General features: G+C 50.9%; 1 protein-coding gene across 1 annotated transcript in view; it reads right to left on the bottom strand.

The window, feature by feature from the left end:
* The window catches only part of LOC139413996 (glypican-5-like), a 225027-nt gene that overhangs the window by 171586 nt on the left and 31424 nt on the right, over window positions 1–22017 (bottom strand). Inside the window, exon 3 of the mRNA XM_071161881.1 lies at window positions 11327–11447. Coding sequence (XP_071017982.1) covers window positions 11327–11447 — 121 coding nt within the window. The remainder of the gene's footprint in view (window positions 1–11326; window positions 11448–22017) is intronic.

Below are 22017 nucleotides of genomic sequence, written 5' to 3'. Positions count from 1 at the left end.
TAGAGATGGTAGAGATGGCTCTGCAGTGGGTAACAGTCTAGCTACATGGTAACAGCCTCTACATTACATGGTAGAGATGGTAGAGATGGCTCTGCAGTGGGTAACAGTCTAGCTACATGGTAACAGCCTCTACATTACATGGTAGAGATGGTAGAGATGGCTCTGCAGTGGGTAACAGTCTAGCTACATGGTAACAGCCTCTACATTACATGGTAGAAATGGTAGAGATGGAAGAGATGGCTCTGCAGTGGGTAACAGTCTAGCTACATGATAACATCCTCTACATTACATGGTAGAGATGGTAGAGATGGCTCTGCAGTGGGTAACAGTCTAGCTACATGATAACAGCCTCTACATTACATGGTAGAGATGGTAGAGATGGTAGAGATGGTAGAGATGGCTCTGCAGTGGGTAACAGTCTAGCTACATGATAACAGCCTCTAAATCAAATCAAATCAAATCAAATTTTATTTGTCACATACACATGGTTAGCAGATGTTAATGCGAGTGTAGCGAAATGCTTGTGCTTCTAGTTCCGACAATGCAGTAATAACAAGTAATCTAACTAACAATTCCAAACTACTGTCTTGTACACAGTGTAAGGGGATAAAGAATATGTACATAAGGATATATGAATGAGTGATGGTACAGAGCAGCATAGGCAAGATACAGTAGATGGTATCGGGTACAGTATGTACAAATGAGATGAGTATGTAAACAAAGTGGCATAGTATAGTATAAAGTGGCTAGTGATACATGTATTACATTATTACATTACATGGTAGAGATGGTAGAAATGTCTCTGCAGTGGGTGACAGTCTAGCTACATGATAACAGCCTCTACATTACATGGTAGAGATGGTAGAGACGGTAGAGATGGCTCTGCAGTGGGTAACAGTCTAGCTACATGGTAACAGCCTCTACATTACATGGTAGAGATGGTAGAGATGGTAGAGATGGCTCTGCAGTGGGTAACAGTCTAGCTACATGGTAACAGCCTCTACATTACATGGTAGAGATGGTAGAGATGGTAGAAATGGTAGAGATGGTAGAGATGGTAGAGATGGCTCTGCAGTGGGTAACAGTCTAGCTACATGATAACATCCTCTACATTACATGGTAGAGATGGTAGAGATGGCTCTGCAGTGGGTAACAGTCTAGCTACATGATAACAGCCTCTACATTACATGGTAGAGATGGTAGAGATGGCTCTGCAGTGGGTAACAGTCTAGCTACATGGTAACAGCCTCTACATTACATGATAGAGATGGTAGAGATGGTAGAGATGGCTCTGCAGTGGGTAACAGTCTAGCTACATGGTAACAGCCTCTACATTACATGGTAGAGATGGTAGAGATGGTAGAGATGGCTCTGCAGTGGGTAACAGTCTAGCTACATGATAACAGCCTCTACATTATATGGTAGAGATCGTAGAGATGGCTCTGCAGTGGGTAACAGTCTAGCTACATGGTAACAGCCTCTACATTACATGGTAGAGATGGTAGAGATGGTAGAGATGGCTCTGCAGTGGGTAACAGTCTAGCTACATGATAACAGCCTCTACATTACATGGTAGAGATGGTAGAGATGGCTCTGCAGTGGGTAACAGTCTAGCTACATGATGACAGCCTTTACATACATACAGGAGAGAAAGAGAGAGAGAGATGAGGAGAGATGGAGAGAGAGAGAGAGAGAGAGAGAGAGAGAGAGATGGGGGAGAGGGAGAGAGATGGGGGAGAGGGGGAGAGAGGGATGGGGAGAGAGAGAGAGAGAGAGAGAGAGAGAGAGAGAGATGGGGGAGAGGGGGAGAGATGGGAGAGAGGGTTGGGGAGAGAGGAGAGAAAGAGAGAGAGAGATGGGGAGAGATGAAGAGAAGAGAAGAGAGAGAGGGGGAAAACCTAGTCAGCTGTACAACTGAACGCATTAAACCTAAATATATCTGCGTCATTTAACCCCTCTGAGGTGCGGGGAGAGAGAGACATTTAACCCCTCTGAGGTGCGGGGAGAGAGACGGGGAGAGAGAGACATTTAACCCCTCTGAGGTGCGGGGAGAGAGACGGGGAGAGAGACGGGGAGAGAGAGACATTTAACCCCTCTGAGGGGAGCTGCCTTTCATCAAACATCCACGTGATCGACGCCCAGGGAGCCGTTGTTGTTGGGGTTTAACAGATTCGAACCGGCGTCCTCTTTCAGGTTACTGGCCCAACGCTCTCTACTGCTGCTTAGAGATTCCTGATGGGTTTCCTGTCACATGATCTTGGGAAAGGAGTCGAGAAATAATTCACAGGATGAACCCGGCTTGATGATATCTACGTATTTGATCTAAAGGATTGTGTCCTGATGAAAGCGTCAATACGTTGCTGAAACACGAAGCCAGTGTCCCAAAATGGCACACTATTCCCTATGGGAAGTAGTGTACTATAAAGGGGATAAGGGGAGCCGCTTGGGACACATGCATAGAATCCACTGAACAGACGACCGCTAATTTACCTCCTTAGAGAACAGTGGATGTTTAGAAAGTCTCCCTGTCTCTCTCTCCCCTCGTCTCTATCCCCGTCTCTCTCCCACCGTCTCTCTCCCACTGTCTCTCTCCCACCGTCTCTCTCTCTCCGTCTCTCTCCCCCCGTCTCTCTCCCCCCGTCTCTCTCCCCCCGTCTCTCTCCCCCCGTCTCTCTCGCCCCGTCTCTCTCTCCCCCGTCTCTCTCCAGGTCTCTCTCCCCCCGTCTCTCTCCAGGTCTCTCTCTCTCCAGGTCTCTCTCTCCCCGTCTCTCTCTCCCCCCGTCTCTCTCTCCAGGTCTCTCCCCCCGTCTCTCTCTCCCCGTCTCTCTCTCTCCCCGTCTCGCTCTCCCCGTCTCGCTCTCCCCGTCTCGCTCTCCCCGTCTCGCTCTCTCCGTCTCTCTCTCTCCGTCTCTCCGTCTCTCTCTCCCCGTCTCTCTCCCCGTCTCTCTCTCCCCGTCTCTCTCTCCGTCTCTCTCTCCCCGTCTCTCTCTCTCCCCCTCTCTCTCCCCGTCTCTCTCTCTCCCCCGTCTCTCTCTCTCCCCGTCTCTCTCTCTCCCCCCGTCTCTCTCTCTCCGTCTCTCTCTCTCTCCGTGTCTCTCTCTCTCTCCCCGTCTCTCTCTCTCTCCGTCTCTCTCTCTCTCCCCCCGTCTCTCTCTCTCTCCCCGTCTCTCTCCCTCTCCCCCCGTCTCTCTCCCCCCGTCTCTCTCCCCCGTCACTCTCCCCCCGTCTCTGTCTCTCTCTCTCCCCGCCTCTCTCTCTCCCCGCCTCTCTCTCTCCCCGTCTCTCTCTCTCTCGCCCCGTCTCTCTCTCTCCCCCGTCTCTCTCTCCCCCCGTCTCTCTCTCCCCCCGTCTCTCTCTCCCCGTCTCTCTCTCCCCGTCTCTCTCTCTCCCCGTCTCTCTCTCCCCGTCTCTCTCTCTCCCCGTCTCTCTCTCTCCCCGTCTCTCTCTCTCCCCGTCTCTCTCTCTCTCTCCGTCTCTCTCTCTCTCTCTCCGTCTCTCTCTCTCTCCGTCTCTCTCTCTCTCCGTCTCTCTCTCTCCCCGTCTCTCTCTCCCCCTCTATCTCTCCCCGTCTCTCTCTCCCCCGTCTCTCTCTCTCCCCCCCGTCTCTCTCTCTCCCCGTCTCTCTCTCTCTCCCCGTCTCTCTCTCTCTCCCCGTCTCTCTCTCCCCGTGTCTCTCTCTCCCCGTGTCTCTCTCCCCGTCTCTCTCTCTCCCCGTCTCTCTCTCTCCCCGTCTCTCTCTCTCCCCGTCTCTCTCTCTCCCCGTCTCTCTCTCTCTCCCCGTCTCTCTCTCTCCCCGTCTCCCTCTCTCCCTCTCTCCACGTCTCTCTCTCTCTCCCCGTCTCTCTCTCTCCAAGTCTCCCTCTCTCTCCCTGTCTCTCTCTCCCCGTCTCTCTCTCTCCCCGTCTCTCTCTCCCCGTCTCCCTCTCCCCGTCTCCCTCTCCCCCTCTCCCCGTCTCCCTCTCCCCGTCTCCCTCTCCCCGTCTCCCTCTCCCCGTCTCCCTCTCTCCGTCTCCCTCTCTCCGTCTCTCTCTCTCCGTCTCTCTCTCTGTCTCTCTCAGTCTCTCTCTCTCAGTCTCTCTCTCTCCGTCTCTCTCCCCGTCTCTCTCTCCCCGTCTCTCTCTCTCCCCGTCTCTCTCTCTCCCCGTCTCTCTCTCTCCCCGTCTCGCTCTCTCCCCGTCTCGCTCTCCCCGTCTCGCTCTCCCCGTCTCTCTCTCTCCGTCTCTCTCTCTCCCCGTCTCTCTCTCTCCGTCTCTCTCTCTCCGTCTCTCTCTCCCCGTCTCTCTCTCTCCCCATCTCTCTCTCTTCCCCCGTCTCTCTACCCCCGTCTCTCTCCCCCGTCTCTGTCTCTCTCTCTCCCCGCCTCTCTCTCTCCCCGTCTCTCTCTCTCCCCGTCTCTCTCTCTCCCCGTCTCTCTCTCTCTCTCCCCCCGTCTCTCTCTCTCCCCCCGTCTCTCTCTCTCCCCCCGTCTCTCTCTCCCCCCGTCTCTCTCTCTCCCCGTCTCTCTCTCCCCGTCTCTCTCTCTCCCCGTCTCTCTCCCCGTCTCTCTCTCTCCGTCTCTCTCTCTCTCCCCCTCTCTCTCTCCCCGTCTCTCTCTCTCCCCCCGTCTCTCTCTCTCCCCCGTCTCTCTCTCTCCCCGTCTCTCTCTCTCCCCGTCTCTCTCTCTCTCCCCGTCTCTCTCTCCCCGTCTCTCTCTCTCTCCCCGTCTCTCTCTCCCCGTCTCTCTCTCTCTCCCCGTCTCTCTCTCTCTCCCCGTCTCTCTCTCTCCCCGTCTCCCTCTCTCCCCGTCTCTCTCTCTCCCCGTCTCTCTCTCTCCCCGTCTCTCTCTCTCCCCGTCTCTCTCTCTCTCCCCGTCTCTCTCTCTCCCCGTCTCTCTCTCTCCCCGTCTCTCTCTCTCCCCGTCTCTCTCTCCCCGTCTCTCTCCCCGTCTCTCTCCCCGTCTCTCTCTCTCCCCTTCTCCCTCCGTCTCCCTCTCCCCCCGTCTCCCTCTCCCCCCGTCCCCCCGTCTCCCTCTCCCCCCGTCTCCCTCTCCCCCCGTCTCTCTCTCTCTCCCCGTCTCTCTCTCTCCCCGTCTCTCTCTTTCCCCGTCTCTCTCTCTCCCCGTCTCTCTCTCTCCCCGTCTCTCTCTCTCCCCGTCTCTCTCTCTCTCCCCGTCTCTCTCTCTCCCCGTCTCTCTCTCTCTCCCCGTCTCTCTCTCTCTCCCCGTCTCTCTCTCTCTCCCCGTCTCTCTCTCTCTCCCCGTCTCTCTCTCTCTCCCCGTCTCTCTCTCTCTCTCCCCCCGTCTCTCTCTCTCCCCCCGTCTCTCTCTCTCCCCCCGTCTCTCTCTCCCCCCGTCTCTCTCTCCCCGTCTCTCTCTCTCCCCGTCTCTCTCTCTCCCCGTCTCTCTCTCTCCGTCTCTCTCTCTCTCCCCGTCTCTCTCTCCCCCTCTATCTCTCCCCGTCTCTCTCTCTCCCCCCGTCTCTCTCTCTCCCCCGTCTCTCTCTCTCCCCGTCTCTCTCTCTCCCCGTCTCTCTCTCTCCCCGTCTCTCTCTCTCTCCCCGTCTCTCTCTCCCCGTCTCTCTCTCTCCCCGTCTCTCTCTCTCCCCGTCTCTCTCTCCCCGTCTCTCTCCCCGTCTCTCTCCCCGTCTCTCTCTCTCCCCTTCTCCCTCCGTCTCCCTCTCCCCCCGTCTCCCTCTCCCCCCGTCCCCCCGTCTCCCTCTCCCCCCGTCTCCCTCTCTCTCCCCGTCTCTCTCTCTCCCCGTCTCTCTCTTTCCCCGTCTCTCTCTCTCCCCGTCTCTCTCTCTCCCCGTCTCTCTCTCTCCCCGTCTCTCTCTCTCTCCCCGTCTCTCTCTCCCCGTCTCTCTCTCTCCCCATCTCTCTCTCTCCCCGTCTCTCTCTCTCCCCGTCTCTCTCTCTCTCCCCGTCTCTCTCTCTCTCCCCGTCTCTCTCTCTCTCCCCGTCTCTCTCTCTCTCCCCGTCTCTCTCTCTCTCCCCGTCTCTCTCTCTCTCCCCGTCTCTCTCTCTCTCCCCGTCTCTCTCTCTCTCTCCCCGTCTCTCTCTCTCTCTCCCCGTCTCTCTCCCCCCGTCTCTCTCCCCCCGTCTCTCTCCTATCAGCACGATAACGATGAAGCACATTTGACAGAATCCTAGTTTCCTTTTAACAAATTGTCTCTGTCATTCGTGCTATTCTCTTTCCCCTTTGAACAAAATCCTTCAGCCCCTCATTTACCCATAACCGTCTCTGTCATCTCCTGATAGGCAGTTCCAACGGAGGCCTTGGACTCCCGTGTGGGGATTCTGATACCAGTCCCTCTTTGTACTGCTGTAATCCATGTTATCACAGCAGATAGAGTGCCTGTGTCCCAAATGGCACCCTATTCCCTGTGTAGTGCACTACTTTAGACCAGCACCCATAGGGAAACCCACAGGGATCTGGCCAAAAGTAGGCCTTTATCGGGGGATTGAGGGTGCTGTTTGGGATGCAGCCTTGTGATAGAGAGGGGTGTTTCCAGGAGAACAAAGGGCTCTCTCTCTCAGCCCTCTAAATCACAGTGGTTCTTTCAGGAGAGGACGAGTCCAGATCACCCTCCCTCTCCTCTGCAAAAGGCACGCTGCGGAGTCAGGCGGCACGCTGCGGAGTCAGGCGGCACGCTGCGGAGTCAGGCGGCACGCTGCGGAGTCAGGCGGCACGCTGCGGAGTCAGGCGGCACGCTGCGGAGTCAGGCGGCACGCTGCGGAGTCAGGCGGCACGCTGCGGAGTCAGGCGGCACGCTGCGGAGTCAGGAGGCACGCTGCGGAGTCAGGCGGCACGCTGCGGAGTCAGGCGGCACGCTGCGGAGTCAGGCGGCACGCTGCGGAGTCAGGAGGCACGCTGTGGAGTCAGGAGGCACGCTGTGGAGGCACGCTGTGGAGTCAGGAGGCACGCTGTGGAGTCAGGAGGCACGCTGTGGAGTCAGGAGGCACGCTGTGGAGTCAGGAGGCACGCTGTGGAGTCAGGAGGCACGCTGTGGAGTCAGGCGGCAGCTCTGATGGGGGGCTCTCAAGGTGTTCAAGGGGTTGTCTGAAATGGGACCCTATTCCCTACATTGTGGATTTCTTTTAAGCAGGGCCCATATGGCTCGTTGTACCCTATTCCCTACATAGTGGCATGGTAACACAGCTGATATGAAGTACTGTCCATCCTCAACATGGCATCGTAACACAGCTGACATGAAGTACTGTCCATCCTCCACATGGCATCGTAACACAGCTGACATGAAGTACTGTCCATCCTCAACATGGCATCATAACACAGCTGACATGAAGTACTGTCCATCCTCAACATGGCATCGTAACACAGCTGATATGAAGTACTGTCCATCCTCAACATGGCATCGTAACACAGCTGATATGAAGTACTGTCCATCCTCAACATGGCATCATAACACAGCTGATATGAAGTACTGTCCATCCTCAGCATGGCATCGTAACACAGCTGATATGAAGTACTGTTTACCCTCAGCAGGGAACCGTAACACAGCTGACATTAAGGCTGTGACCTTTCCAGAGGTCTCAAGGCCATAAGAGTACTAATTAAGGCTGTGACCTCTCCAGAGATCTCAAGGCCATAGGAGTACTAATTAAGAGTTGTGACCTCTCCAGAGATCTCAAGGCCATAGAAGTACTAATTAAGAGTTGTGACCTCTCCAGAGATCAAGGCCATAGGAGTACTAATTAAGAGTTGTGACCTCTCCAGAGATCAAGGCCATAGGAGTACTAATTAACGGTACCACACACAGACATACGGTACCCCACACAGACACACGGTACCACACACAGACATACGGTACCACACACAGACATACGGTACCACACACAGACATACGGTACCACACACAGACACAGGTTTCTAAGTACGTATTCATTGATTTCCCAAGTCCCTCAATGTTCTCTGGTGCCGTGTACTGAGAACCGGTGGTTTCCCTAGTCCCTCAACGTTCTTTGGTGCCGTGTACTGAGCACCGGTGGTTTCCCTAGTCCCTCAACGTTCTTTGGTGCCGTGTACTGAGAGCCAGTGGTTTCCCTAGTCCCTCAACGTTCTTTGGTGCCGTGTACTGAGAGCCAGTGGTTTCCCTAGTCCCTCAACGTTCTCTGGTGCCGTGTACTGAGAACCCGTGAAACAGCTTTACCTGGTAATGAGTATGAAACGGAACGTGAACTCATTTCTGTTCAAAAGAAAAACAATAAAGGAGTCCGTTTTTGAAGATTTTGCTCTCAGAGAAAACATCCCCTTTTTGACTGTAACTGTCATCCCTCCGTAATTGAGCAAATCGATGTTTGTTTGTTTGTTCTACTAGTTGCTACTTCAAACGTCCCCATGTTCAAAAAGCAACAAACCTTTTTCCCCCAACTATTCCACACAGCTTCATCCTTTCCCCCCAACTATTCCACACAGCTTCATCCTTTTCCCCCAACTATTCCACACAGCTTCATCCTTTTCCCCAACTATTCCACACAGCTTCATCCTTTCCCCCCAACTATTCCACACAGCTTCATCCTTCCCCCCAACTATTCCACACAGCTTCATCCTTTCCCCCCAACTATTCCACACAGCTTCATCCTTCCCCCCAACTATTCCACACAGCTTCATCCTTTCCCCCCAACTATTCCACACAGCTTCATCCTTTCCCCCCAACTATTCCACACAGCTTCATCCCCCCAACTATTCCACACAGCTTCATCCTTTTCCCCCAACTATTCCACACAGCTTCATCCTTTTCCCCCAACTATTCCACACAACTTCATCCTTTCCCCACCAACTATTCCACACAGCTTCATCCTTTCCCCCCAACTATTCCACAGCTTCATCCTTTCCCCCAACTATTCCACACAGCTTCATCCTTTTCCCCCAACTATTCCACACAGCTTCATCCTTTCCCCCCCAACTATTCCACACAGCTTCATCCTTTCCCCCCAACTATTCCACACAGCTTCATCCTTTCCCCCCAACTATTCCACACAGCTTCATCCTTCCCCCCAACTATTCCACACAGCTTCATCCTTTTCCCCCAACTATTCCACACAGCTTCATCCTTTTCCCCCAACTATTCCACACAGCTTCATCCTTTCCCCCCCAACTATTCCACACAGCTTCATCCTTTCCCCCCAACTATTCCACACAGCTTCATCCTTTCCCCCCAACTATTCCACACAGCTTCATCCTTTTCCCCCAACTATTCCACACAGCTTCATCCTTTTCCCCCAACTATTCCACACAGCTTCATCCTTTTCCCCCAACTATTCCACACAGCTTCATCCTTTTCCCCCAACTATTCCACACAGCTTCACCCTTTTCCCCCAACTATTCCACACAGCTTCATCCTTCCCCCCAACTATTCCACACAGCTTCATCCTTTTCCCCCCAACTATTCCACACAGCTTCATCCTTTCCCCCAACTATTCCACACAGCTTCATCCTTTTCCCCCAACTATTCCACACAGCTTCATCCTTTTCCCCCAACTATTCCACACAGCTTCATCCTTTTCCCCCAACTATTCCACACAGCTTCATCCTTTCCCCCCAACTATTCCACACAGCTTCATCCTTCACCCCAACTATTCCACACAGCTTCATCCTTTTCCCCCAACTATTCCACACAGCTTCATCCTTTCCCCCCCAACTATTCCACACAGCTTCATCCTTTACCCCCAACTATTCCACACAGCTTCATCCTTTTCCCCCAACTATTCCACACAGCTTCATCCTTTCCCCCCAACTATTCCACACAGCTTCATCCTTTTCCCCCAACTATTCCACACAGCTTCATCCTTTTCCCCCAACTATTCCACACAGCTTCATCCTTTCCCCCCAACTATTCCACACAGCTTCATCCTTTCCCCCCCAACTATTCCACACAGCTTCATCCTTTTCCCCCAACTATTCCACACAGCTTCATCCTTTCCCCCCAACTATTCCACACAGCTTCATCCTTTCCCCCCAACTATTCCACACAGCTTCATCCTTTCCCCCAACTATTCCACACAGCTTCATCCTTTCCCCCCCAACTATTCCACACAGCTTCATCCTTTACCCCCAACTATTCCACACAGCTTCATCCTTTTCCCCCAACTATTCCACACAGCTTCATCCTTTCCCCCCAACTATTCCACACAGCTTCATCCTTTCCCCCAACTATTCCACACAGCTTCATCCTTTACCCCAACTATTCCACACAGCTTCATCCTTTTCCCCCAACTATTCCACACAGCTTCATCCTTTCCCCCCAACTATTCCACACAGCTTCATCCTTTCCCCCAACTATTCCACACAGCTTCATCCTTTACCCCAACTATTCCACACAGCTTCATCCTTTTCCCCCAACTATTCCACACAGCTTCATCCTTTCCCCCCAACTATTCCACACAGCTTCATCCTTTACCCCAACTATTCCACACAGCTTCATCCTTTTCCCCCAACTATTCCACACAGCTTCATCCTTTTCCCCCAACTATTCCACACAGCTTCATCCTTTTCCCCAACTATTCCACACAGCTTCATCCTTTCTCCCCAACTATTCCACACAGCTTCATCCTTTCCCCCCAACTATTCCACACAGCTTCATCTTCCTAAAAGTCGAAACCTGAACGTTTGCTGAGGATCCTAACGTATTATATAAATTATATTCTTGTGCAAAAAAGTTTGAAGAAAATATTTCTGAACATTTGTATTTGTTTTTACATTTGTTCAGGGTTAGGGGTTAGGGGTTAGGGGTTGGGGGTTAGGGGGTTAGAGGGTTAGAGGGTTAGGGGTTAGGGGTTAGGGTTAGGGGTTAGGGTCTGTGTTTGGGGTCGAATAGTGGGGCATCTTTCACCCAGATTAATACATTATAGTGGGGCATCTTTGACCCAGATAAATACATTATAGTGGGGCATCTTTGACCCAGATTAATACATTATAGTGGGGCATCTTTGACCCAGATAAATACATTATAGTGGGGCATCTTTGACCCAGATAAATACATTATAGTGGGGCATCTTTGACCCAGATTAATACATTATAGTGGGGCATCTTTGACCCAGATTAATACATTATAGTGGGGCATCTTTGACCCAGATTAATACATTATAGTGGGGCATCTTTGACCCAGATAAATACATTATAGTGGGGCATCTTTGACCCAGATAAATACATTATTGTGGGACATTGTGGAAATTGTGGAAACAATCTAGCCATTCTACACAAATCTACACAAATCTCTGTGTCTGGAGGCTGTATCGTTCCTCTGAGCTGGGAGAGTCTGCTGCTGGGATCTGAGCAGGGTTCGGGTCTGACTGGGTCAGACTGGGTCTGAGTGGAGGTGGGATAACTCACCTGATTGATGTGCTTGAGTTTATCAATGATCTGATGGATGACTGGGTCCCCTTCCTTCACTTTAACCTCTGGATTAGCAGTCTGGGCCTTGATTCCATTACCCACCACTCTCAGAGTATAGCTGGAGGGAGGAGGAGAGAGGAGAGGGTTAGAGGAGGGAAGAAGAGAGGATTGAAGACAGGGGGATGGATGAATGAAGGAGTTTAACTGAAGTGTCCTCAGATGGCCTCAGGAGGTTTTAGTAAAACACTTCAAAGACAGACAGACGACAGACAAACCTGGCCGGCAGAACCTAGAGTCAAAGAAAGACAAACCTGGCAGGCAGAACCTAGAGTCAGAGAAGACAAACCTGGCAGGCAGAACCTAGAGTCAGAGAAAGACAGACAGACAAACCTGGCCAGCAGAACCTAGAGTCAGAGAAAGACAGACAGACAAACCTGGCCAGCAGAACCTAGAGTCAGAGAAAGACAGACAGACAGACAAACCTGGCCAGCAGAACCTAGAGTCAGAGAAAGACAGACAGACAGACAAACCTGGCCAGCAGAACCTAGAGTCAAAGAAAGACCGAGTAGTAGTAGTAGTAGTAGCATCAGTAGTAGTAGTAGTAGTAGTAGCAGCATCAGTAGTAGTAGTAGTAGTAGCAGCAGTAGCATCAGTAGTAGTAGTAGTAGTAGTAGTAGTAGCATCAGTAGTAGTAGTAACAGTAATAGTAGTAGCATCAGTAGTAGTAGTAATAGTAATAGTAGCAGCAGTAGTAATAGTAGCAGCATCAGTAGTAGTATTAGTATCAGTAGTAGTAGTAGCATCAGTAGTAGTAGTAGTAGTAGTAGCATCAGTAGTAGTAGTAGTATCAGTAGTAGTAGTAACAGTAATAGTAGTAGCATCAGTAGTAGTAGTAACAGTAATAGTAGTAGCAGTAGTAATAGTAGCAGCATCAGTAGTAGTATTAGTATCAGTAGTAGTAATAGTAGTAGTAGTAGTATCAGTAGTAGTATTAGTATCAGTAGTAGTAGTAGTAGTAGTAGTAGCATCAGTAGTAGTAGTAGTAGTAGTAGTAGTAGCATCAGTAGTAGTAGTAACAGTAATAGTAGTAGCATCAGTAGTAGTAGTAATAGTAATAGTAGTAGCATCAGTAGTAGTAGTAATAGTAATAGTAGCAGCAGTAGTAATAGTAGCAGCATCAGTAGTAGTATTAGTATCAGTAGTAGTAATAGTAGTAGTAGTAGTATCAGTAGTAGTAGTAGTAGTAGTATCAGTAGTAGTAGTAGTAGTAGCAGCAGCAGCAGTAGTAGTAGTAGTAGTAGTATTAGTATCAGTAGTAGTAGTAGTAGTAGTATTAGTATCAGTAGTAGTAGTAGTAGTAGTATTAGTATCAGTAGTAGTAGTAGTAGTAGTAGCATCAGTAGTAGTAGTAGCAGCAGTAGCATCAGTAGTAGTAGTATTAGTAGTAGTAGTAGTAGCATCAGTAGTAGTAGTAGTAGTAGTAGTAGCATCAGTAGTAGTAGTAGTATCAGTAGTAGTAGTAACAGTAATAGTAGTAGCATCAGTAGTAGTAGTAATAGTAATAGTAGCAGCAGTAGTAATAGTAGCAGCATCAGTAGTAGTATTAGTATCAGTAGTAGTAATAGTAGTAGTAGTAGTATCAGTAGTAGTAGTAGTAGTAGTATCAGTAGTAGTAGTAGTAGCATCAGTAGTAGTAGTAGTAGTATCAGTAGTAGTAGTAGTAGTAGCATCAGTAGTAGTAGTATTAGTAGTAGCATCAGTAGTAGTAGTAGCATCAGTAGTAGTAGTAGTAGCATCAGTAGTAGTAGTATTAGTAGTAGCATCAGTAGTAGTAGTAGCATCAGTAGTAGTAGCAGTAGTAGTAGTAGTAGTAGTAGCAGTAGCATCAGTAGTAGTAGTATTAGTAGTAGTAGTAGTAGTAGCATCAGTAGTAGTAGTATTAGTAGTAGTAGTAGTAGCATCAGTAGTAGTAGTAGTAGTATCAGTAGTAGTAGTAGAAGCATCAGTAGTAGTAGTAGTAGTAGCAGTAGCATCAGTAGTAGTAGTATTAGTAGTAGTAGTAGTAGTAGCATCAGTAGTAGTAGTAGTAGTATCGGTAGTAGTAGTAGTAGTAGTAGAGGACACTGGAGAGAGGATGATTAACAACACTGGAGAGAGGATGATTAACACAACACTGGAGAGAGGATGATTAACACAACACTGGAGAGAGGATGATTAATTCAACACTGGAGAGAGGATGATTAATTCAACACTGGAGAGAGGATGATTTATTTCAACACTGGAGAGAGGATGATTAACACAACACTGGAGAGAGGATGATTATTTCAACACTGGAGAGAGGATGATTAATACAACACTGGATAGAGGATGATTATTTCAACACTGGAGAGGTGATAGCCTGACCATCTGGCCCGGATGCCTCCCTATAATAACTGACCAGGCCTTTATTCCAGTCCATGAATAGGAGCCTGATATTACAGTCTGTTTCCAGACATCCAGTCCATGAATAGGAGCCTGATATTACAGTCTGTTTCCAGACAATTAGTTGAATTAGTTTTACTGTATGTAAAACCTGACGAGCTGCCACTCCTCCAGAACTTTACACACACACACACACACACACACACACACACACACACACACACACACACACACACACACACACACACACACACACACACACACACACACACACACACACACACACACACACACACACACACACACACACACACACACACACACACACACACACACACACACACACACACACACACACACACACAGCCTCTGTTGTATGCTGGGGGGGTTTGTATTTCACTATGTTCATAACCCCTTCCAGGATACGGTAACAGACTTACCAACCCTCCTGGGGTTCCTCAGAGCAGAGACATGTACTGTCGAGGCCTGCTGCTTTAAAACAGACTTACCAACCCTCCTGGGGTTCCTCAGAGCAGAGACATGTACTGTCGAGGCCTGCTGCTTTAAAACAGACTTACCAACCCTCCTGGGGTTCCTCAGAGCAGAGACATGTACTGTCGAGGCCTGCTGCTTTAAAACAGACTTGCCAACCCTCCTGGGGTTCCTCAGAGCAGAGACATGTACTGTCGAGGCCTGCTGCTTTAAAACAGACTTCCCAAACCTCCTGGGGTTCCTCAGAGCAGAGACATGTACTGTCGAGGCCTGCTGCTTTAAGACAGACTTACCAACCCTCCTGGGGTTCCTCAGAGCAGAGACATGTACTGTCGAGGCCTGCTGCTTTAAAACAGACTTACCAACCCTCCTGGGGTTCCTCAGAGCAGAGACATGTACTGTCGAGGCCTGCTGCTTTAAAACAGACTTACCAACCCTCCTGGGGTTCCTCAGAGCAGAGACATGTACTGTCGAGGCCTGCTGCTTTGAAACAGACTTACCAACCCTCCTGGGGTTCCTCAGAGCAGAGACATGTACTGTCGAGGCCTGCTGCTTTAAAACAGACTTACCAACCCTCCTGGGGTTCCTCAGAGCAGAGACATGTACTGTCGAGGCCTGCTGCTTTAAAACAGACTTACCAACCCTCCTGGGGTTCCTCAGAGCAGAGACATGTACTGTCGAGGCCTGCTGCTTTGAAACAGACTTACCAACCCTCCTGGGGTTCCTCAGAGCAGAGACATGTACTGTCGAGGCCTGCTGCTTTAAAACAGACTTACCAATCCTCCTGGGGTTCCTCAGAGCAGAGACAGGTACTGTCGAGGCCTGCTGCTTTAAAACAGACTTACCAACCCTCCTGGGGTTCCTCAGAGCAGAGACATGTACTGTCGAGGCCTGCTGCTTTAAAACAGACTTACCAACCCTCCTGGGGTTCCTCAGAGCAGAGACATGTACTGTCGAGGCCTGCTGCTTTAAAACAGACTTACCAACCCTCCTGGGGTTCCTCAGAGCAGAGACATGTACTGTCGAGGCCTGCTGCTTTAAAACAGACTTACCAACCCTCCTGGGGTTCCTCAGAGCAGAGACATGTACTGTCGAGGCCTGCTGCTTTAAAACAGACTTACCAACCCTCCTGGGGTTCCTCAGAGCAGAGACATGTACTGTCGAGGCCTGCTGCTTTAAAACAGACTTACCAACCCTCCTGGGGTTCCTCAGAGCAGAGACATGTACTGTCGAGGCCTGCTGCTTTAAAACAGACTTACCAACCCTCCTGGGGTTCCTCAGAGCAGAGACATGTACTGTCGAGGCCTGCTGCTTTAAAACAGACTTACCAACCCTCCTGGGGTTCCTCAGAGCAGAGACATGTACTGTCGAGGCCTGCTGCTTTAAAACAGACTTGCCAACCCTCCTGGGGTTCCTCAGAGCAGAGACATGTACTGTCGAGGCCTGCTGCTTTAAAACAGACTTCCCAAACCTCCTGGGGTTCCTCAGAGCAGAGACATGTACTGTCGAGGCCTGCTGCTTTAAGACAGACTTACCAACCCTCCTGGGGTTCCTCAGAGCAGAGACATGTACTGTCGAGGCCTGCTGCTTTAAAACAGACTTACCAACCCTCCTGGGGTTCCTCAGAGCAGAGACATGTACTGTCGAGGCCTGCTGCTTTAAAACAGACTTACCAACCCTCCTGGGGTTCCTCAGAGCAGAGACATGTACTGTCGAGGCCTGCTGCTTTGAAACAGACTTACCAACCCTCCTGGGGTTCCTCAGAGCAGAGACATGTACTGTCGAGGCCTGCTGCTTTAAAACAGACTTACCAACCCTCCTGGGGTTCCTCAGAGCAGAGACATGTACTGTCGAGGCCTGCTGCTTTAAAACAGACTTACCAACCCTCCTGGGGTTCCTCAGAGCAGAGACATGTACTGTCGAGGCCTGCTGCTTTGAAACAGACTTACCAACCCTCCTGGGGTTCCTCAGAGCAGAGACATGTACTGTCGAGGCCTGTTAAAACAGACTTACCAATCCTCCTGGGGTTCCTCAGAGCAGAGACATGTACTGTCGAGGCCTGCTGCTTTAAAACAGACTTACCAATCCTCCTGGGGTTCCTCAGAGCAGAGACATGTACTGTCGAGGCCTGCTGCTTTAAAACAGACTTACCAACCCTCCTGGGGTTCCTCAGAGCAGAGACATGTACTGTCGAGGCCTGCTGCTTTAAAACAGACTTACCAACCCTCCTGGGGTTCCTCAGAGCAGAGACATGTACTGTCGAGGCCTGCTGCTTTAAAACAGACTTACCAACCCTCCTGGGGTTCCTCAGAGCAGAGACATGTACTGTCGAGGCCTGCTGCTTTAAAACAGACTTACCAACCCTCCTGGGGTTCCTCAGAGCAGAGACATGTACTGTCGAGGCCTGCTGCTTTAAAACAGACTTACCAACCCTCCTGGGGTTCCTCAGAGCAGAGACATGTACTGTCGAGGCCTGCTGCTTTAAAACAGACTTACCAACCCTCCTGGGGTTCCTCAGAGCAGAGACATGTACTGTCGAGGCCTGCTGCTTTAAGACAGACTTACCAACCCTCCTGGGGTTCCTCAGAGCAGAGACATGTACTGTCGAGGCCTGCTGCTTTAAAACAGACTTACCAACCCTCCTGGGGTTCCTCAGAGCAGAGACATGTACTGTCGAGGCCTGCTGCTTTAAAACAGACTTACCAACCCTCCTGGGGTTCCTCAGAGCAGAGACATGTACTGTCGAGGCCTGCTGCTTTAAAACAGACTTACCAACCCTCCTGGGGTTCCTCAGAGCAGAGACATGTACTGTCGAGGCCTGCTGCTTTAAAACAGACTTACCAATCCTCCTGGGGTTCCTCAGAGCAGAGACATGTACTGTCGAGGCCTGCTGCTTTAAAACAGACTTACCAACCCTCCTGGGGTTCCTCAGAGCAGAGACATGTACTGTCGAGGCCTGCTGCTTTAAAACAGACTTACCAACCCTCCTGGGGTTCCTCAGAGCAGAGACATGTACTGTCGAGGCCTGCTGCTTTGAAACAGACTTACCAACCCTCCTGGGGTTCCTCAGAGCAGAGACATGTACTGTCGAGGCCTGCTGCTTTAAAACAGACTTACCAACCCTCCTGGGGTTCCTCAGAGCAGAGACATGTACTGTCGAGGCCTGCTGCTTTAAAACAGACTTACCAACCCTCCTGGGGTTCCTCAGAGCAGAGACATGTACTGTCGAGGCCTGCTGCTTTAAAACAGACTTACCAACCCTCCTGGGGTTCCTCAGAGCAGAGACATGTACTGTCGAGGCCTGCTGCTTTAAAACAGACTTACCAACCCTCCTGGGGTTCCTCAGAGCAGAGACATGTACTGTCGAGGCCTGCTGCTTTAAAACAGACTTACCAACCCTCCTGGGGTTCCTCAGAGCAGAGACATGTACTGTCGAGGCCTGCTGCTTTAAAACAGTCATATGGAAACATTCATCAAACACTTCAACACTAAAAAGAAAGAGAACATGAAAGAATATGAAGAAACACACAGATCTAAAATGGACTCCACCTCCCGGTTTAAAAGCACAATCCTAACCCAACACCTTCTCAGGGGAATCCTGGACTCCCCCTCCCGGTTTAAAAGCACAACCCTAACCCAACACCTTCTCAGGGGAATCCTGGACTCCCCCTCTCTCTCTCTCAGTATAAAAGCACAATCCTAACCCAACACCTTCTCAGGGGAATCCTGGACTCCCCCTCCCGGTTTAAAAGCACAATCCTAACCCAACACCTTCTCAGGGGAATCCTGGACTCCCCCTCTCTCTCTCTCAGTATAAAAGCACAATCCTAACCCAACACCTCAGGGGAATCCTGGACTCCCCCTCCCGGTTTAAAAGCACAATCCTAACTCAACACCTTCTCAGGGGAATCCTGGACTCCCCCTCCCTCTCTCTCAGTATAAAAGCACAATCCTAACCCAACACCTTCTCAGGGGAATCCTGGACTCCCCCTCCCGGTTTAAAAGCACAATCCTAACCCAACACCTTCTCAGGGGAATCCTGGACTCCCCCTCCCTCTCTCTCAGTATAAAAGCACAATCCTAACCCAACACCTTCTCAGGGGAATCCTGGACTCCCCCTCTCTCTCTCTCAGTATAAAAGCACAATCCTAACCCAACACCTTCTCAGGGGAATCCTGGACTCCCCCTCCCGGTTTAAAAGCACAATTCTAACCCAACACCTTCTCAGGGGAATCCTGGACTCCCCCTCCCGGTTTAAAAGCACAATCCTAACCCAACACCTTCACAGGGGAATCCTGGACTCCCCCTCCCGGTTTAAAAGCACAATCCTAACCCAACACCTTCTCAGGGGAATCCTGGACTCCCCCTCTCTCTCTCTCAGTATAAAAGCACAATCCTAACCCAACACCTCAGGGGAATCCTGGACTCCCCCTCCCGGTTTAAAAGCACAATCCTAACCCAACACCTTCTCAGGGGAATCCTGGACTCCCCCTCCCGGTTTAAAAGCACAATCCTAACCCAACACCTTCTCAGGGGAATCCTGGACTCCCCCTCTCTCTCTCTCAGTATAAAAGCACAATCCTAACCCAACACCTCAGGGGAATCCTGGACTCCCCCTCCCGGTTTAAAAGCACAATCCTACACCAACACCTTCTCAGGGGAATCCTGGTCTCCCCCTCTCTCTCTCTCAGTATAAAAGCAAAATCCTAACCCAACACCTTCTCAGGGGAATCCGTGACTCCCCCTCCCGGTTTAAAAGCACAATCCTAACCCAACACCTTCTCAGGGGAATCCTGGACTCCCCCTCTCTCTCTCTCAGTATAAAAGCACAATCCTAACCCAACACCTTCTCAGGGGAATCATGGACTCCCCCTCTCTCTCTCTCAGTATAAAAGCACAATCCTAACCCAACACCTCAGGGGAATCATGGACTCCACCTCCAGGTTTAAAAGCACAATCCTAACCCAACACCTTCTCAGGGGAATCCTGGACTCCCCCTCCCGGTTTAAAAGCACAATCCTAACCCAACACCTTCTCAGGGGAATCCTGGACTCCCCCTCTCTCTCTCTCAGTATAAAAGCACAATCCTAACCCAACACCTCAGGGGAATCCTGGACTCCCCCTCCCGGTTTAAAAGCACAATCCTAACCCAACACCTTCTCAGGGGAATCCTGGACTCCCCCTCTCTCTCTCTCAGTATAAAAGCACAATCCTAACCCAACACCTTCTCAGGGGAATCCGTGACTCCCCCTCCCGGTTTAAAAGCACAATCCTAACCCAACACCTTCTCAGGGGAATCCTGGACTCCCCCTCCCGGTTTAAAAGCACAATCCTAACCCAACACCTTCTCAGGGGAATCCTGGACTCCCCCTCCCGGTTTAAAAGCACAATCCTAACCCAACACCTTCTCAGGGGAATCCTGGACTCCACCTCCCGGTTTAAAAGCACAATCCTAACCCAACACCTTCTCAGGGGAATCCTGGACTCCCCCTCCCGGTTTAAAAGCACAATCCTAACCCAACACCTTCTCAGGGTAATCCTGGACTCCCCCTCCCGGTTTAAAAGCACAATCCTAACCCAACACCTTCTCAGGGGAATCCTGGACTCCCCCTCCCTCTCTCTCAGTATAAAAGCACAATCCTAACCCAACACCTCAGGGGAATCCTGGACTCCCCTGCCCGGTTTAAAAGCACAATCCTAACCCAACACCTTCTCAGGGGAATCCTGGACTCCCCCTCCCGGTTTAAAAGCACAACCCTAACCCAACACCTTCTCAGGGGAATCCTGGACTCCCCCCCCCCCTCTCTCTCTCAGTATAAAAGCACAATCCTAACCCAACACCTCAGGGGAATCCTGGACTCCCCCTCCCGGTTTAAAAGCACAATCCTAACCCAACACCTTCTCAGGGGAATCCTGGACTCCCCCTCCCTCTCTCTCAGTATAAAAGCACAATCCTAACCCAACACCTTCTCAGGGGAATCCTGGACTCCCCCTCCCGGTTTAAAAGCACAATCCTAACCCAACACCTTCTCAGGGGAATCCTGGACTCCCCCTCCCTCTCTCTCAGTATAAAAGCACAATCCTAACCCAACACCTTCTCAGGGGAATCCTGGACTCCCCCTCTCTCTCTCTCAGTATAAAAGCACAATCCTAACCCAACACCTTCTCAGGGGAATCCTGGACTCCCCCTCCCGGTTTAAAAGCACAATCCTAACCCAACACCTTCTCAGGGGAATCCTGGACTCCCCCTCCCGGTTTAAAAGCACAATCCTAACCCAACACCTTCTCAGGGGAATCCTGGACTCCCCCTCTCTCTCTCTCAGTATAAAAGCACAATCCTAACCCAACACCTCAGGGGAATCCTGGACTCCCCCTCCCGGTTTAAAAGCACAATCCTAACCCAACACCTTCTCAGGGGAATCCTGGACTCCCCCTCCCGGTTTAAAAGCACAATCCTAACCCAACACCTTCTCAGGGGAATCCTGGACTCCCCCTCTCTCTCTCTCAGTATAAAAGCACAATCCTAACCCAACACCTCAGGGGAATCCTGGACTCCCCCTCCCGGTTTAAAAGCACAATCCTAACCCAACACCTTCTCAGGGGAATCCTGGACTCCCCCTCTCTCTCTCTCAGTATAACAGCACAATCCTAACCCAACACCTTCTCAGGGGAATCCGTGACTCTCCCTCCCGGTTTAAAAGCACAATCCTAACCCAACACCCTCTCAGGGGAATCCTGGACTCCCCCTATCTCTCTCTCTCTCAGTATAAAAGCACAATCCTAACCTAACACCTTCTCAGGGGAATCCTGGACTCCCCCTCTCTCTCTCTCAGTATAAAAGCACAATCCTAACCCAACACCTCAGGGGAATCCTGGACTCCCCCTCCCGGTTTAAAAGCACAATCCTAACCCAACACCTTCTCAGGGGAATCCTGGACTCCCCCTCCCGGTTTAAAAGCACAATCCTAACCCAACACCTTCTCAGGGGAATCCTGGACTCCCCCTCTCTCTCTCTCAGTATAAAAGCACAATCCTAACCCAACACCTCAGGGGAATCCTGGACTCCCCTCCCGGTTTAAAAGCACAATCCTAACCCAACACCTTCTCAGGGGAATCCTGGACTCCCCCTCTCTCTCTCTCAGTATAAAAGCACAATCCTAACCCAACACCTTCTCAGGGGAATCCGTGACTCCCCCTCCCGGTTTAAAAGCACAATTCTAACCCAACACCTTCTCAGGGGAATCCTGGACTCCCCCTCCCGGTTTAAAAGCACAATCCTAACCCAACACCTTCTCAGGGGAATCCTGGACTCCACCTCCCGGTTTAAAAGCACAATCCTAACCCAACACCTTCTCAGGGGAATCCTGGACTCCCCCTCCCGGTTTAAAAGCACAATCCTAACCCAACACCTTCTCAGGGGAATCCTGGACTCCCCCTCCCGGTTTAAAAGCACAATCCTAACCCAACACCTTCTCAGGGGAATCCTGGACTCCCCCTCCCTCTCTCTCAGTATAAAAGCACAATCCTAACCCAACACCTCAGGGGAATCCTGGACTCCCCTGCCCGGTTTAAAAGCACAATCCTAACCCAACACCTTCTCAGGGGAATCCTGGACTCCCCCTCCCGGTTTAAAAGCACAACCCTAACCCAACACCTTCTCAGGGGAATCCTGGACTCCCCCTCCCGGTTTAAAAGCACAACCCTAACCCAACACCTTCTCAGGGGAATCCTGGACTCCCCCCCCCCTCTCTCTCTCAGTATAAAAGCACAATCCT

This window comes from Oncorhynchus clarkii, chromosome 7 (genome assembly GCF_045791955.1).
Source record: "Oncorhynchus clarkii lewisi isolate Uvic-CL-2024 chromosome 7, UVic_Ocla_1.0, whole genome shotgun sequence".
In the NCBI taxonomy this organism is placed as follows: domain Eukaryota; kingdom Metazoa; phylum Chordata; class Actinopteri; order Salmoniformes; family Salmonidae; genus Oncorhynchus; species Oncorhynchus clarkii.
This window is presented reverse-complemented; position numbering and strand designations above follow the sequence as displayed.